The 13,043-nt window shown below is 33.8% G+C and overlaps 1 protein-coding gene across 1 annotated transcript; it reads right to left on the bottom strand.

Moving 5' to 3' along the window:
• Positions 1-10,287: 10,287 nt before the first annotated feature.
• On the bottom strand, positions 10,288-12,842 carry LOC112286134 (mitogen-activated protein kinase kinase 9). Its single transcript, XM_024527758.3, has one exon. It carries the CDS (start codon positions 11,909-11,911, stop codon positions 10,805-10,807), a length of 1,107 nt encoding a protein of 368 aa, XP_024383526.1. The 5' UTR covers positions 11,912-12,842; the 3' UTR covers positions 10,288-10,804.
• Positions 12,843-13,043: the final 201 nt, after the last annotated feature.

The raw sequence follows: 13,043 nt of genomic DNA, 5'->3' as shown, positions 1-13,043 counted from the left end.
ATATACAAGGTGACTAGACTGAAAGTACCTTCTAAATAGTGATGCTATTCCTGGGAAGTATCTATAATTACAAGAAGTTCTTTATTATCAATTTTATAATTAATCTCTAATATTAAAAAATTTCTAAAATAAAAGTTATTAGATAGAATTTGTCACCTACTCTTATTTTTGACAATACCATATTCAAGGCAAAGCATAATAAGTCTATTTTCATAAAAAATATCTTAAAAAAGTTGATATAATATAGAATTGGTGCAAAACTAAATTCCTTCTTCAAAGCATCAAATGATGCTTTGGCTTCTTTATTCTACTTAAGTTTTTCTTTAAAAATCAAATGTATAAGTAGAGCTGCAACTTGAAAAAAGTTCTTGATAAAGATCCAATAAAAATTGACATAGCTCAAAAATCATAGCATATTTGTTACTGTTCTTAGGATTTTTCAATCTATAATAGTCTAGATTTTCTTAAGATCCATCATAATACCTTCATTAGAAATTATTTATCTTAAAAAGTCAACTTAAGTAGTGTAGAATATATATTATAATTTAGGCATATAATCCTATATTTTTAAGTTTTTATAATATATGACAAATATAAAATTTGTATTATTCTATTTTCTTAGAATAAATTAGAATTTTGTCAAAATAGCAAATGATAAAATCATCAAGAAACTCACAAAAAACATCATTCATAAGATGTTGAAAAGTAGTTGCTACATTCATGAATCTAAAAAGCAAGATATTATATTTGAAATGTGCATATCTAGTTCAAAAATCATTCTTCTATTCATTTCTTTCTTTGATATAGACTAAATTATATACTCCTCATAGATCTATTTTTGTATAGAACTTTGCGTGATTGAGTTGGTCAAGAAGTTTTAAAATTAAAAATAAAAGATATCTATTTTTAAAAGGAATCTTCTTAAATCTTCAATAGTTAATGCACATTCATAGAAATCCATTCTTTTTCCTTATAAACAAGATAAGAATTCTTGCTAGAGATTTTAAATGGCATATGAAACTTGTGGTCAAGTTCTTGTCAATGTACTTCTTTAATGCAATTAATTTGTTTTCTAATAAGTTGTAGATTGGTCCAAATGGTAGTTGAGTTCCTTCTTCAAGATCAATTGAACAATCATAGGATTAATATTTTGGAAGAATATCTACATTTTTTTTTAAAAAGCATCTTTAAAATCTTGATATTAGTTAAGGATACTACTCAATGTCTTTCCACCATCAATAATGGGCATGGCATATATAGCAAAAGATGATCGTTTTTTTTTTTTATATATATATATACATAAAAGATCTTTAGAAGTACACTTGTGAATCCAACTTGAGTAAATCCATCAAAATATTGGAAAAATGCAATCCTAGATGGATCTTGACTTGTTGCAAAAATCTTCAAAATTTTGATCTTATTCCATCAAACTTCTTGAGCATACTAATTCTTTCTTCTATTATGCTTCTAGAAGTAGAACTTCTTGGATTTGGTTGTGAGGTCAATCAACTTGCTTCTCTCAATTATATAATTTTTTAGTGTAGATTCTAAATTTCTTTTGTAGGCTTAGAAATAGTCCTTCCATGATTGGTATTGATGCAACATGAAATTTCTACCCTAAGAATATTACCAACCTTGTGAAGATCTATGATAGTAACAAATCTATTCTTATTCTTGCCAAGTATAGTATCCATGATTTTTTCTTCTATTTTAAACTATTGAATAAATCCATAAGTTAAATTAGAAAAGAATAATCTATAATCTCTAATATTAAATAAAAATTTCTACAAAGAGGGATAATCTACTTTTTTAAAGAAAAAAATCAATGTTAGAAAAGTAAAATTACTTCAAGGTAGATAGTCCGCTGTCGTATTACGTGAAGACTTGCTTGACAATGCACCAAGCACCTGGCTGTGGAAGGTAAAAGAAAATTGTAACAAAAGGTCCTAACAATTCAATAGGATTGTAGAAAAATTACAATTAAACGTTAACAATCATAATCAAATATTAAGCAAGGTCAATTAAATTTTATCGAAGTTATAAAAGAAACACAAAGAAATCCTAAAGAAATATAAAAGAATATTAAAAAAAACTTAGTCAAATCCTAACAAAAATCTAAATAAACCTTAAATTCTAACCAAACCCTAATCCTAATCCAACCTTAATCAAATTCTAGACAAACCCTAAATCCTAAACATACCTTAGTCAAAGCTTAAAAAAATCCTAATCCTAAAAAATCCTAATCAATTTCAATCCCTAAACAAACCCTAGTCAAACCCTAAACAAATCCTAATCAAACCCTAGTTAAATCCTAACTCTTAATCCTAACCAAGCCCTAATCCTAACCAAATCCTAAATCCTAAACCAAATCCTAACCAAACCCTAATCCTAACCAAATCCTAAACCCTAAACCAAATCCTAACAAAATCCTAACCCTAAATCCTAATCAAACCCTAATCCAAACCAAACCCTAATTATAGATTTGAAATTTAAATAACTAAAGATTGAACCGTTGATTCCAATTCAAAATTTTCACACTTCTTGGAGTTTAAGTTAGCAACCAGCACACAAATTTTGAAGAAAATCGCACTTACGAATTAGTTGATGACCTCAAAATTCCGCTCGGATGTTGGCCGATCTCTCCTTCTCCAATATGATGCCAAACTTCCAGTGCCAATATCTCCTTTTTCCATTATTCAATTGCTTCCAAATTTTATTTACATATAAGAAATCAAGCCTTCTACTGATAAAACCAAAAATCTCTCCAATCCAATTGGTAGATTGCTAGATATCTAAGAAAACCTTATTGGTCCTCAAAACCCTAAATCTTGAGACCTTAGCCCACAAAAACCTTCATATGTATTGATCTAGCCATTCGATTGACCTCAAATCTCTTTTACATATTTACAACAAGCATACCAACAAGTCTCTAAATTTTCACTTATAAAAATGCTACAAAAGTCACGAAATCCAAAAATTTGTAAACCAGTTTTATTTCTCAAAGATCTAAATTCACAGAGAACATCACTCGCTTTGAAAATCCCTCAAAAATCCAATACTGATCCAAACGACACAAAATCACCTCTCAAAAATCCCTCCACAAGTCTGCCCCCTAATTCGGCTCTCAGATCTCCCAAAGAACCCTTGAGTCGCCGTCAGAGCATAGTTTTGTGCCTCGGGGTCTGATTTCGACCCAGGTTCATAACCGGTCCTCTTCGGGTATCAACTTTCGTCTTCTTGAGATAATTTTTACTAATTTGTACTCCTAACTCCTTCTTACATATGCCTATATTCTTTATTTTTCTAATTTACCTTGTTTTGCCTTATTTATGGCCTTAGAAAGTAAATAGAAGCATAATTTGTAAATAGGCAGTATTAACACCTTTAATTTTTCTATCCTTTGACTAATATCTATTTTTCTAAGATAATTTGCTACAATATTTTTGAAATGAGATCCTCAAAACATGACATTTTCTTCACCCTTTCACTTGTTATTTATGTTACATCACGACACCGCAATCTTTAAAGTACAATAATAGTAGTGAAATAATCCACTTATTTCCATCGAACTTTTTAAAATCTCAAACAAAAATAGTAATGCAACCTATAATTCTTTAATCACCACTCTTAATACTACTTTCTTTGGCACTTGCACCACTACTTCTTTCTTAAGCTTTCATTTAATTGTTGTCATGGACTTCTTCTTGTTATATCTTATTATTTTAGATTCACCATACTACTTGATATTTCTAAGGTAAAAGAAGAATATAAAATTCAAATCTTCATCACAATCTTTGAGGAGCTCTACTTCTCAAGATTGTATTGTTGATTTATAGTGGAAAATAAAATCGTGTGAATCACCACATGCTTTGTCTCTTGCTTCCACACCACAAGAAATATTACTTAATTCCAATCTCAAGTTTTTTACCAATATATCATCACAAGTACAAACTTTTGCTAATGCAATCTGTTGCAAAATCTTACCAAAGTAAATATTGTATACATAATTATCAAAAAATGAAGGACCTCAATTATTGTCAAATGAATCAACTACTAAGATTGTCTAATCAAGATTAAGTACAAAGGTGTTTATAAGTTGCTTTCTCTTGCTCATCATTAAGATATCGTTTTCAAAAGAAGGAACTTTGCCTCTCTTCTTACTTTCAATTAGGATTCTATATGATGAAGAGATAAAAAAAAAAAAAAAAAAAAAAAAAAAAACTATAATCCATTTGACTATGTCAATTGTTGAATATTCTATCCATTAAAAAAGAAGTTAATTAAGAAAAACTACAGAACAATAAATACAACTTTAATGATTCTCATAGCTTTTAGTTATCTACTTCTTCTTTTGATATATTCTTTGTTCATTATTTAAGTATATAACTTATTTATTTCTAGTTTTTTAAGTTGATTTGTGCAACTTTTAATTTCCTCTATACAATACATGTTGTCTTGTAGTAAAAAAAGGTATTAGAATATTCATCCACTACTCATTGATTTAATGTTCAATGTCATACTTATCCTAGATCCATCATATATGAAGGATGGCTAGCAAGTTTCTTGTACTTCATCGGCTTCAATTGTAAGCTTGGTTATTAAAAATAAGTATTCTTTGATTCTTATGTTTATGCTTCTTTAAAATATTTACTCAAGCATGTTGGATAAATGCAAAATTTTTCTCAATTTTGATTTTAAAAAAAGTATAACAATGCCAAAGGGATTTGAATTAATCAAAGAAAAAATATATATATTAAAAATACTCAATTAATTATAAGATATGTCTACTAAAGAAAAAAATATAGATAAATGGATAATAAAATAATAGCATTTAACCAATTTCAAAGGATCTGGACCCCTAAAAGAATCCATAGATTATTTTACACTATGGAGAGGATTCAAGTTTTTTAGCATTTTTCCATGATTGTAAAATATTTTTTCATCGAAAGAACACTAATAATTCTAAAAATAATTTAAAACAATTCTTACACATGTTTAAGCTATTTATTTTTATAATTTTTTTTATATTCACTAAAATAAGTACTTGAAGTATCATTATGTATTGGTATTTATTTAATATCATCTCTTATTTGATTCAAATAAAATAACTCAAATTATTTTTATATTCTAAAATCTTAATCTTAGTAAATGATATCCAAAAGCTTAATCTTAGTAAATGATATCCAAAAGCTTAATAAATTTATTTAGTAAACATGCCTTAATAGACATATTCATTGTTCTTTACTATTTTCAAATAAAAGAAAATAAAAATAAAACCTTACACAAAATTAATGATAAAGATGAAATAAAACAATTTTGAACAAAGTATGTTATAAATGAATTCATGATTGCCAAATTGATCTTTCATTAAATTACTTTTTGTTACAAAAGCCATTTGAATAATTTTATATTCTTAAAATTATTGCATTATTTTACATAGGTGTTCCAATTCATTCAAAATTGTTCTATATGTGTGTGTGTGTATATACATATAAATATATAAATATATATATATATATATATATATATACTTTTTTCAACATGGAGAATTGATTATTGTCTTTTAGGTTGTTTTAAGTTTTTTTTAATTTTTTTAGAAACTTGCCACATTAAATTTCAAAATTTTAAAACCATCAAGTTTTAAACTCTAAACTTTTTCTTGTCTTTTTAATTACAAAATTAACAAAGAAAAATTTAAGGAAAAAAAAGAAAAAAAATGAAAGATTTTTTTTTTTTTTTTTTTTTTTTTTTGTTATAAACCATAGCAACAACACTTTTATCTTGGTCCTTGCCATATATAACTTCTGTATGTCAATATTTTACAACAATAAAGTTATTGTTGTCAAAATCCTTCTACAATTTTTGACCTTTGTGAGAATTGCATGGACTACAAAAATTATTATGGAGTCTTTATTTTAGTTATGATACAAAGACAACAACCCAAACAACAAAACAATTATATGATTAGCAAGGTTTAATGGTATCAAGAATTATGTGTAATTGAGATTTTGTTGTTGATACCCTTCAACCTTGTATTTTTAATAAAAAATTGTATTCTACTTATATAGAGCATTGAAAGATGAGACATAAAGTTTGTAAATCTTTGACACATGAAGTAATGTAGCTCCACATAGTATAAATAATCACAAACTTGTGATGGTTGGAGATTAATATAATATTTTTAATATTAATATTTTTCTTTTGACATTGATGTTGATATTATTCCTACATTTTTAATAAATTTTTATTTCTTAGATACAAATTTTGTGGTTCACTTATGTCACATAATAATATAAATTGGTCCTAATACATCTTTTTTAATTAGATTTTTAGTTGAATTATTGAGTAATACTTTCTTCTCCTTCATATCAAGTAGGATTTGGAGTATTAATGCTTTTTATTGATGTAGAATCAGTTCTATAATAAAATTTAGAATTGACAAGATGATGATTAGAATTGTATTATAACTTTATCAATTTGGTGGATTTAGAAAGTTATTTGTACTTTCATGTTTCTTGATTGATTCTTTGCAATAAACATTGAGATTCAAATTCAAAAGAAACATTGATATTTTACCATGTTTACATGTATGTATATATATTACATAGTTCTCTTGATCCATAGATCCCTTGGAAATTGAATGCAATAAATTGTTTGCCAAACATTAACAAAAACATTTTATGCATAAAATTTTATTGAAATAGTTTTTGAAAGTATAATTTTGCTACAAAAAAAATATTTTTATTATTGGATTTTAATATGTATAGTGTTTAGATAAAAAAAAAATCTATTGCAACTTATTGCATACATTTTTAAAGACACAAGTTCAAAGCTTCTGCTATGTTTAAGGAAATTAAGAAATTTTTAAGATGCCTTGTAATTTGCTTTCATGTGAGCATGACCATTAGAGTCTTTTTTGAATAGTTTCTTTTTCATTTTCTTTATTACCCTTCTATTTCTAGTTCTTGTGAGGATTTTAATATTTTCTTTAAAGATATCTTTGAATGGATTGCAATTCTGCTATAAAAGGTATCATCCAATGCATTAATTTTTAGCAGGTCACAAGGTACTTAATGCAAGAGAGTAATAATTATATGATTGTCAAAATTATAGAAAATTAAAGTTCGTCCTTAATGCAAGCTAAGATAGAAATTTATATTCTCTATAGGATAAAATACCACACATACTATGAACCATAGTAAATAATTCTAATAATAACAAAATTAAATGAAAAGAAAATATTCCTAATTTTTAAAACTTTGGTAATAAGCTATATTTTATTTTCTACTTTATGAGTTTAGTTGTTATAAATGTAGAATTTACTTGTTTCCACAGCAGTAGCAACATTTTTTGTATCATAAGGACACGAAGGTAAATTGATAACAAATTTTGTTGTGTTTGAAAGAGCTCATTGTTGTTGTCTGTTTGTCTATTATATTACTTATTATTTCATTTTCTTTTATGTGTATATAACTTGTATATCATGTTTGTATGCTGATGAGTTTAACCTTGCTTGTGGTTTTGTTAACACTGTAAATGTTTCCTATGATGGCTTAAAAAAACATCGTATTTATTACAAAGTAGTTTTTTTATTAGAAAAATGTTAAATGATTAAACAATGAACGTGAATAAATAAACAACAAATAAGTTGCAAGAAGCTTTGATCATTTCAACTATCAACGGCACATCTTTAATGCTTCTGGATTTATCATAAGTAACTTTTTAGTAATTATAAATGTATTTAACTGCTTATTTGTGTTATTATTTTTAAATGATGTTGGGGTGTTTGTTATTTGAGTTAGTTTCCTTGCAAGATTATTAGTGGTAATTGGAATTTATACATGGTTTGTTTGTTCACACATTAGATATCTTATTAATAATAGTGAAAAACTGTCTATAATAAGTATTGGAAAGTGCACCCTATTCTTATACTATTAGGGAAGATAATAGAAAAAATCATATGCAGGATTTATTTATTTGATTATTTATTTTCAACTAACCATTAAAAGCCTCATATGATTTTTTTTAAATACGAATTTAGGCATCATTTACTTATAAAATACAACAGTTGTTTTAAGGACGTTTCATCAATTAAGCTAAATTCTTTTTCAGAAGAATCTATCCAAAGCAATCAGGAAGTTGGAAAAAAGAAAAAGAAAACGAGAAATCATAATAACAATAATAATAAAATATGTTTTAATAAAAAATAAAAGACATCGTTGTTTTCAGTTAAAGATAATAAATCTAATAATATTCTTCTATTAAATCCCTTTCTTCTTTTTCTTGTTGAAAAGATATATATATATATATATATATATATACACACACACACACATATACCCACACATACAGAGAAATGCAGTGCAGAAAAATGGTGGAGTCAGCTACCCTCCAGCTACCATAAGCAGCTAACTTTATGCAACAAGGCTACGATCAGACACTAAAAATCTCCACTGGGTTTCATACATCATCACTTGAATGCCGGCTACCGATTCTTCCTTTCGACGGCATCACCAACTTCAAGCCACATGCGAGTTTCATGAGGGGAAAAAAACCCAGTGTCGTCTTCCGATAAGAGCAATAAGTCCGCCACGTGGGTGTTGGACACAGCTCCTGCACAACTGTCTCAAATCGTTTTAGTGCAACGACACTTGAAAAGCCAAGTGAGGTCAGTGGCCCATAGCACGTTTTGGCAAAAAAGTGGAGTTGTGCTGCTTAGGAGCTGAACAAGCATGACGCACATCATCACTAGAGAACACTTCCGGCGTCAGCTTTTGTCCCGTGGTGCTTCGATTCGCGTTGCACGCAGAGAAATGTGCCAAACTGGATTCCCTTTCGATCCTAGGAGCGGATCACACAAGTCTACTAAAAGCTAGCTCTGGTCTTGTCATTGCCAAATCCTCCAGTGTAGGATCGGAGAAATTAACTTAATGTCCGCGTGACTGGAATCAGGATTAGTACTCTTTCCTAGTCCATTGACGAAGCGTAAGCATGTCGAAAAAAGTGTGGTTGGTTGTGTAGAGCCAAAAGCCAACAATCAGCTAGAAGCAAAAAATTTCTCCGACACTTTCCAGATCCTTGTCATAGAGGAACAACAAGGAGAGGCAAAAAGCTGTCTCTTATTCATTGTAGGTGAATCACAAGGTTCACTAGCTGATGAGAGCCACCACACAGAAAGTGTAGCGCCTAATGCTAATCGGGTTTGACAATGACAGATTCTCATAGCTCCTGCTCCTCAATTTCTGGGTCACCTCTACTTTTCCCTGTTGCGCATGTGTTGGAAGAAAACACACAGCTAACTAGTTCTATCCTACCCACAGCCATTCTGATCCGTTTGGAATATCCCCATGCTCGTGCGCCGACCATTCTGAACTGGTCATTTACACGTGCTTAGTTGCACAATGCTTTGTAGAAATGAGCAACAATATACTCAGTGCTTTGACGAGAACTACGCAAATTATCGTCTAAAGCATACATGTAGGTCTGGCACACGTCAGCCTTGACCCCTAAAACGAGACCAATCCTCTAAGCAGTCTTGATCAGTGCTGCATTGCTTACCAAACGAAGGTCACCAGCCACAATCTTTACAGCAGTCCTTTGCAAACGGTTTGACATGCTCCAGACTTGACACCAACACGACTGCTCTACACTAGAATGCAATCCTCTTGCCATATTTACATCCTACAGTAAATGTTCCCACACTTCAGAGCCCGAGAAACACAAGGTAAATATTGCGGCTTCTTAGATACACTTCGTCCATCTAATATTGAGCCACAACGAATTAGAATCCTCACACATCGAAGTCCTACTCCCACGTAGCCTGGATCTACTTCATGAAAGAGCAAAACCTGCATGCTTACTGTAATAGACCTTACAGTAGATGTGAGCAAAATGATAATTATCCATAGTCACAAAAATAGATCCGACACAAGAACACCAGTCCTCCATACTCTTAGCGGACAAATCGAAGCATTAACACATACGCAACGTAAATCTGCCAGATATTATAAAGCTGCACAGAACTCCCTGAGATCGATGCCAAAAGCTTGAAGGCATACGATCACCTGACCCAGCAGGGAATCATTGGTCCTCCAGGCCTTTCTGCGAAGGCAGTGAGAATGAGAGGTTTATGGATCAGACCAGATACTCTGGAACTGAGGCTATAAAATCAAGAATTCACATGAATCATGCCAATGTCATGGAAGTCTGACACCAAATAAATGAGAATGACACTGGCATCCACAATTGTCAAAGTAGCACCCAAACTACCGACATATGATTACAAAATGCATGCAAACTATATCCCTTCGGACATGAAGGCAAGGAGTTTATTAAAGGAATCATATATTGAGATGTAACCCTTTTAACTAAAAGAAAAGAAAAGAAAAGAAAAATAACGAGAAAGAAGGTAAAAATAAAAATACAGATCAGTACCAAAACAAAACAAAATTATAAAAAATAAAAAATAAAATAAAAAAGGGAAAGCAACAAAAGTACCAAACCAAGGTGCTGGGACCAACAGATCGTCTCTCTGCCATGAGCATTGACGTGAAAGGATGAGAATATGTCTGGTATTGACAATGTAGGTCCGGTAGAACCGACAGAGCGAGAGAGAGAGAGAGAGCGAGAGCGAGAGCGAGAGAGGATGCATGAGCTCAGTCCCACGACAAGCAAATCATTCTAATGATCTCTTCTTTTCATCTCCAGACCTAATCTTCAGGCAGAAAAGGGCTCCTCTACAACATCTACAATAAATAAAAATTAATTTTTCAGAAAAGACACCCACGGTATCTTCTCTGAGGGATCACAACACCAGACCTTGGAGCAATGCTGAGATAACACCAGGCTGTCCTTCGTATTTTCTCACGAAGGGGTGGGACAACAACATCTCCGCTGAAGGCCGGCGAGCAGATTCTTTCTGCAAACACAATATAATGAAGTCGCGGAATTCGGGAGAAGCATCCGAAGGCGGGGCAGGGGGTTCTCCCAGGCATATGGCATACATCAAGGTAGGCCAGTCAGGCTTCTCCCCGGGTTGTAAGCATGGGAAGCGGCCAATGGCGCATTCGAGAAGCGTAAGGCCGAGGCTCCAGATATCGGCCGCGTAGCCATACTCCCCGCCATTGCCATCCGGATCGAAGCGCTCGGGGCTCATGTACGCGCAGGTGCCAACGAAAGAATTACACTGCGCCAGGGTATTGGCCAATACGGTGCTCACGCCGAAGTCTGCAATCTTGACCTCCTGTTTGCGATTGAGCAGCAAATTGGAAGGTTTGATGTCGCGGTGGACAATTTTGTGCTTGTGCAGGTAGAGCAAGCCCAGGAGCACCTGCTTCGTTACCTCCGCCAAGTATCGCTCACCGATTTTTTTGTGGTATTTCAGCACATCCGCCAAGGTGCCCCCATCCATGTACTCCAGGACGAAAGAAATTTCACCTCCGCGGTCGAAAACTCCGTAGCATTCCACCAGATGCGGCGACTTGGAAATTTGCAGAATTTCCATCTCGCGCATAATCTGTCTCCTCACCATCACCTCATGCTTCGCCTGAATGATCTTCAGCGCGTACTCCTTCCCAGTCCATCGGTGCCGCACCTTATACACTTTGCCCCCACTTCCAGCCCCAAGTAAACTCACCTTCTCCAGATCAGATAACACCACATTCTTCACATGTGTCACATGTGTCAATTGCGCGCCTCCGCCCTCCACTCCCCTGCTGCTAGGGTTGTTGCTGTTGTTGTAATTGTTGTTGTTGTTGCTGTAATTGCTGCTGTTGTTATACCTACTGTCCAATGTAGGCGGAGGAAGCGGTAATGGCTGCGGAACAGGGGGCGGCCTCGGCGATTGGCGACTCGGCAGATTCAACGACAATCCCAAACCTCTACTCCCCCTTCTATCATTTGCAGCAGCCATCTGTCGCACCCTCTCTCTCTCTATCTCTCTCTCTCTCTCGCTCTCTCTCCTCCGTCCTCAATCAAACCCTCTTCAACACAGCGTCGAGTGTCTCCTTTTATACACCTCCTCCTCTATCGCCCCCACCCAATAACACCAGCCCACTCCTCACAAAACTCCTCTCCTCCCACCACCAAATCCTGTCCACACCTCGTCCTCCCTCCCCCAACACAATTACATCTCCATCCCGCCACATCAAACCACATTCTCAATTCAACCACCCCCTCAGTACCCCCCTCCCTCCCTCCTACAACTCCTTCAATCCCTTCTCGTCTCTCACCAACCCTACTCCAAATACTCACAACACTCACAAAAACCAAACAAATATAAAAATATAAAAATAACAAAAACTCACACAACAACTCCACTCCGAACACACACGCAAATCGATTGTTTCTCAATGCTCTCTTTCTCAATCAATCCAGTCTCTTCTTCTCTTCTAACGTCGTCGTCGTCGTCGTCGTCTCCCAACCCATGTCACACACACACACACTCCAACTCACTCAGATGCTAACCAAATCTCTCTCAAGCCTGCCTGCCTCACATACATAAACCTGACATTCATTCAAGACCAATACCAACAATACCCGCAAAACCCATGAAGAAGAACACAAGCACACAAATAATAACAAACTGGGGCTGGAGGAGGGGGAAAGTACCGCCAGGATCTCTTATCCCAGCAGCTCTCCTCCTTTTTACTATAACAACAAGCCAGCCCCGAACTCACAACTACTACGCCTCCCTCTCTCCGCGTAGTAAACCAGGACGAGGAGGACCACCACCACCCCCTCACTCACTCACTCCACTCACTCAACTCACTTCACTTCACTCAATTACTTACTTACTGTGCCCCCCCGTGCCCGTGAAATGGGGCCGAGACGGGCTTCGAACACGAAGAAGAAGCTGCAAGGCCCACCCGGGAAGGGGGTTGGGTTTCTCTACTCTCTCTGGCTACCACTTACTACCACTGCTGGCCCTCCTCTCCCTCCCTCTCCCTTCAATCTTCGCATCTGCTACATTGCCTCGACCCGTTCGAAGACCCTCGGGCTCCCGTAGATTCTACAAAATCTACGGAAACTGTGGAATCAGAATT

This window comes from Physcomitrium patens, chromosome 8 (assembly GCF_059467195.1).
Source record: "Physcomitrium patens ecotype Gransden chromosome 8, ASM5946719v1, whole genome shotgun sequence".
In the NCBI taxonomy this organism is placed as follows: domain Eukaryota; kingdom Viridiplantae; phylum Streptophyta; class Bryopsida; order Funariales; family Funariaceae; genus Physcomitrium; species Physcomitrium patens.
The sequence above is the reverse complement of the archived record's forward strand: the minus strand, read 5'-3'. Positions and strand labels throughout refer to the sequence as shown.

Bases quoted from the DNA above. Each gene is read 5' to 3' on its own strand.
- LOC112286134 (XM_024527758.3), bottom strand. From the start codon at position 11,911: ATGGCTGCTGCAAATGATAGAAGGGGGAGTAGAGGTTTGGGATTGTCG.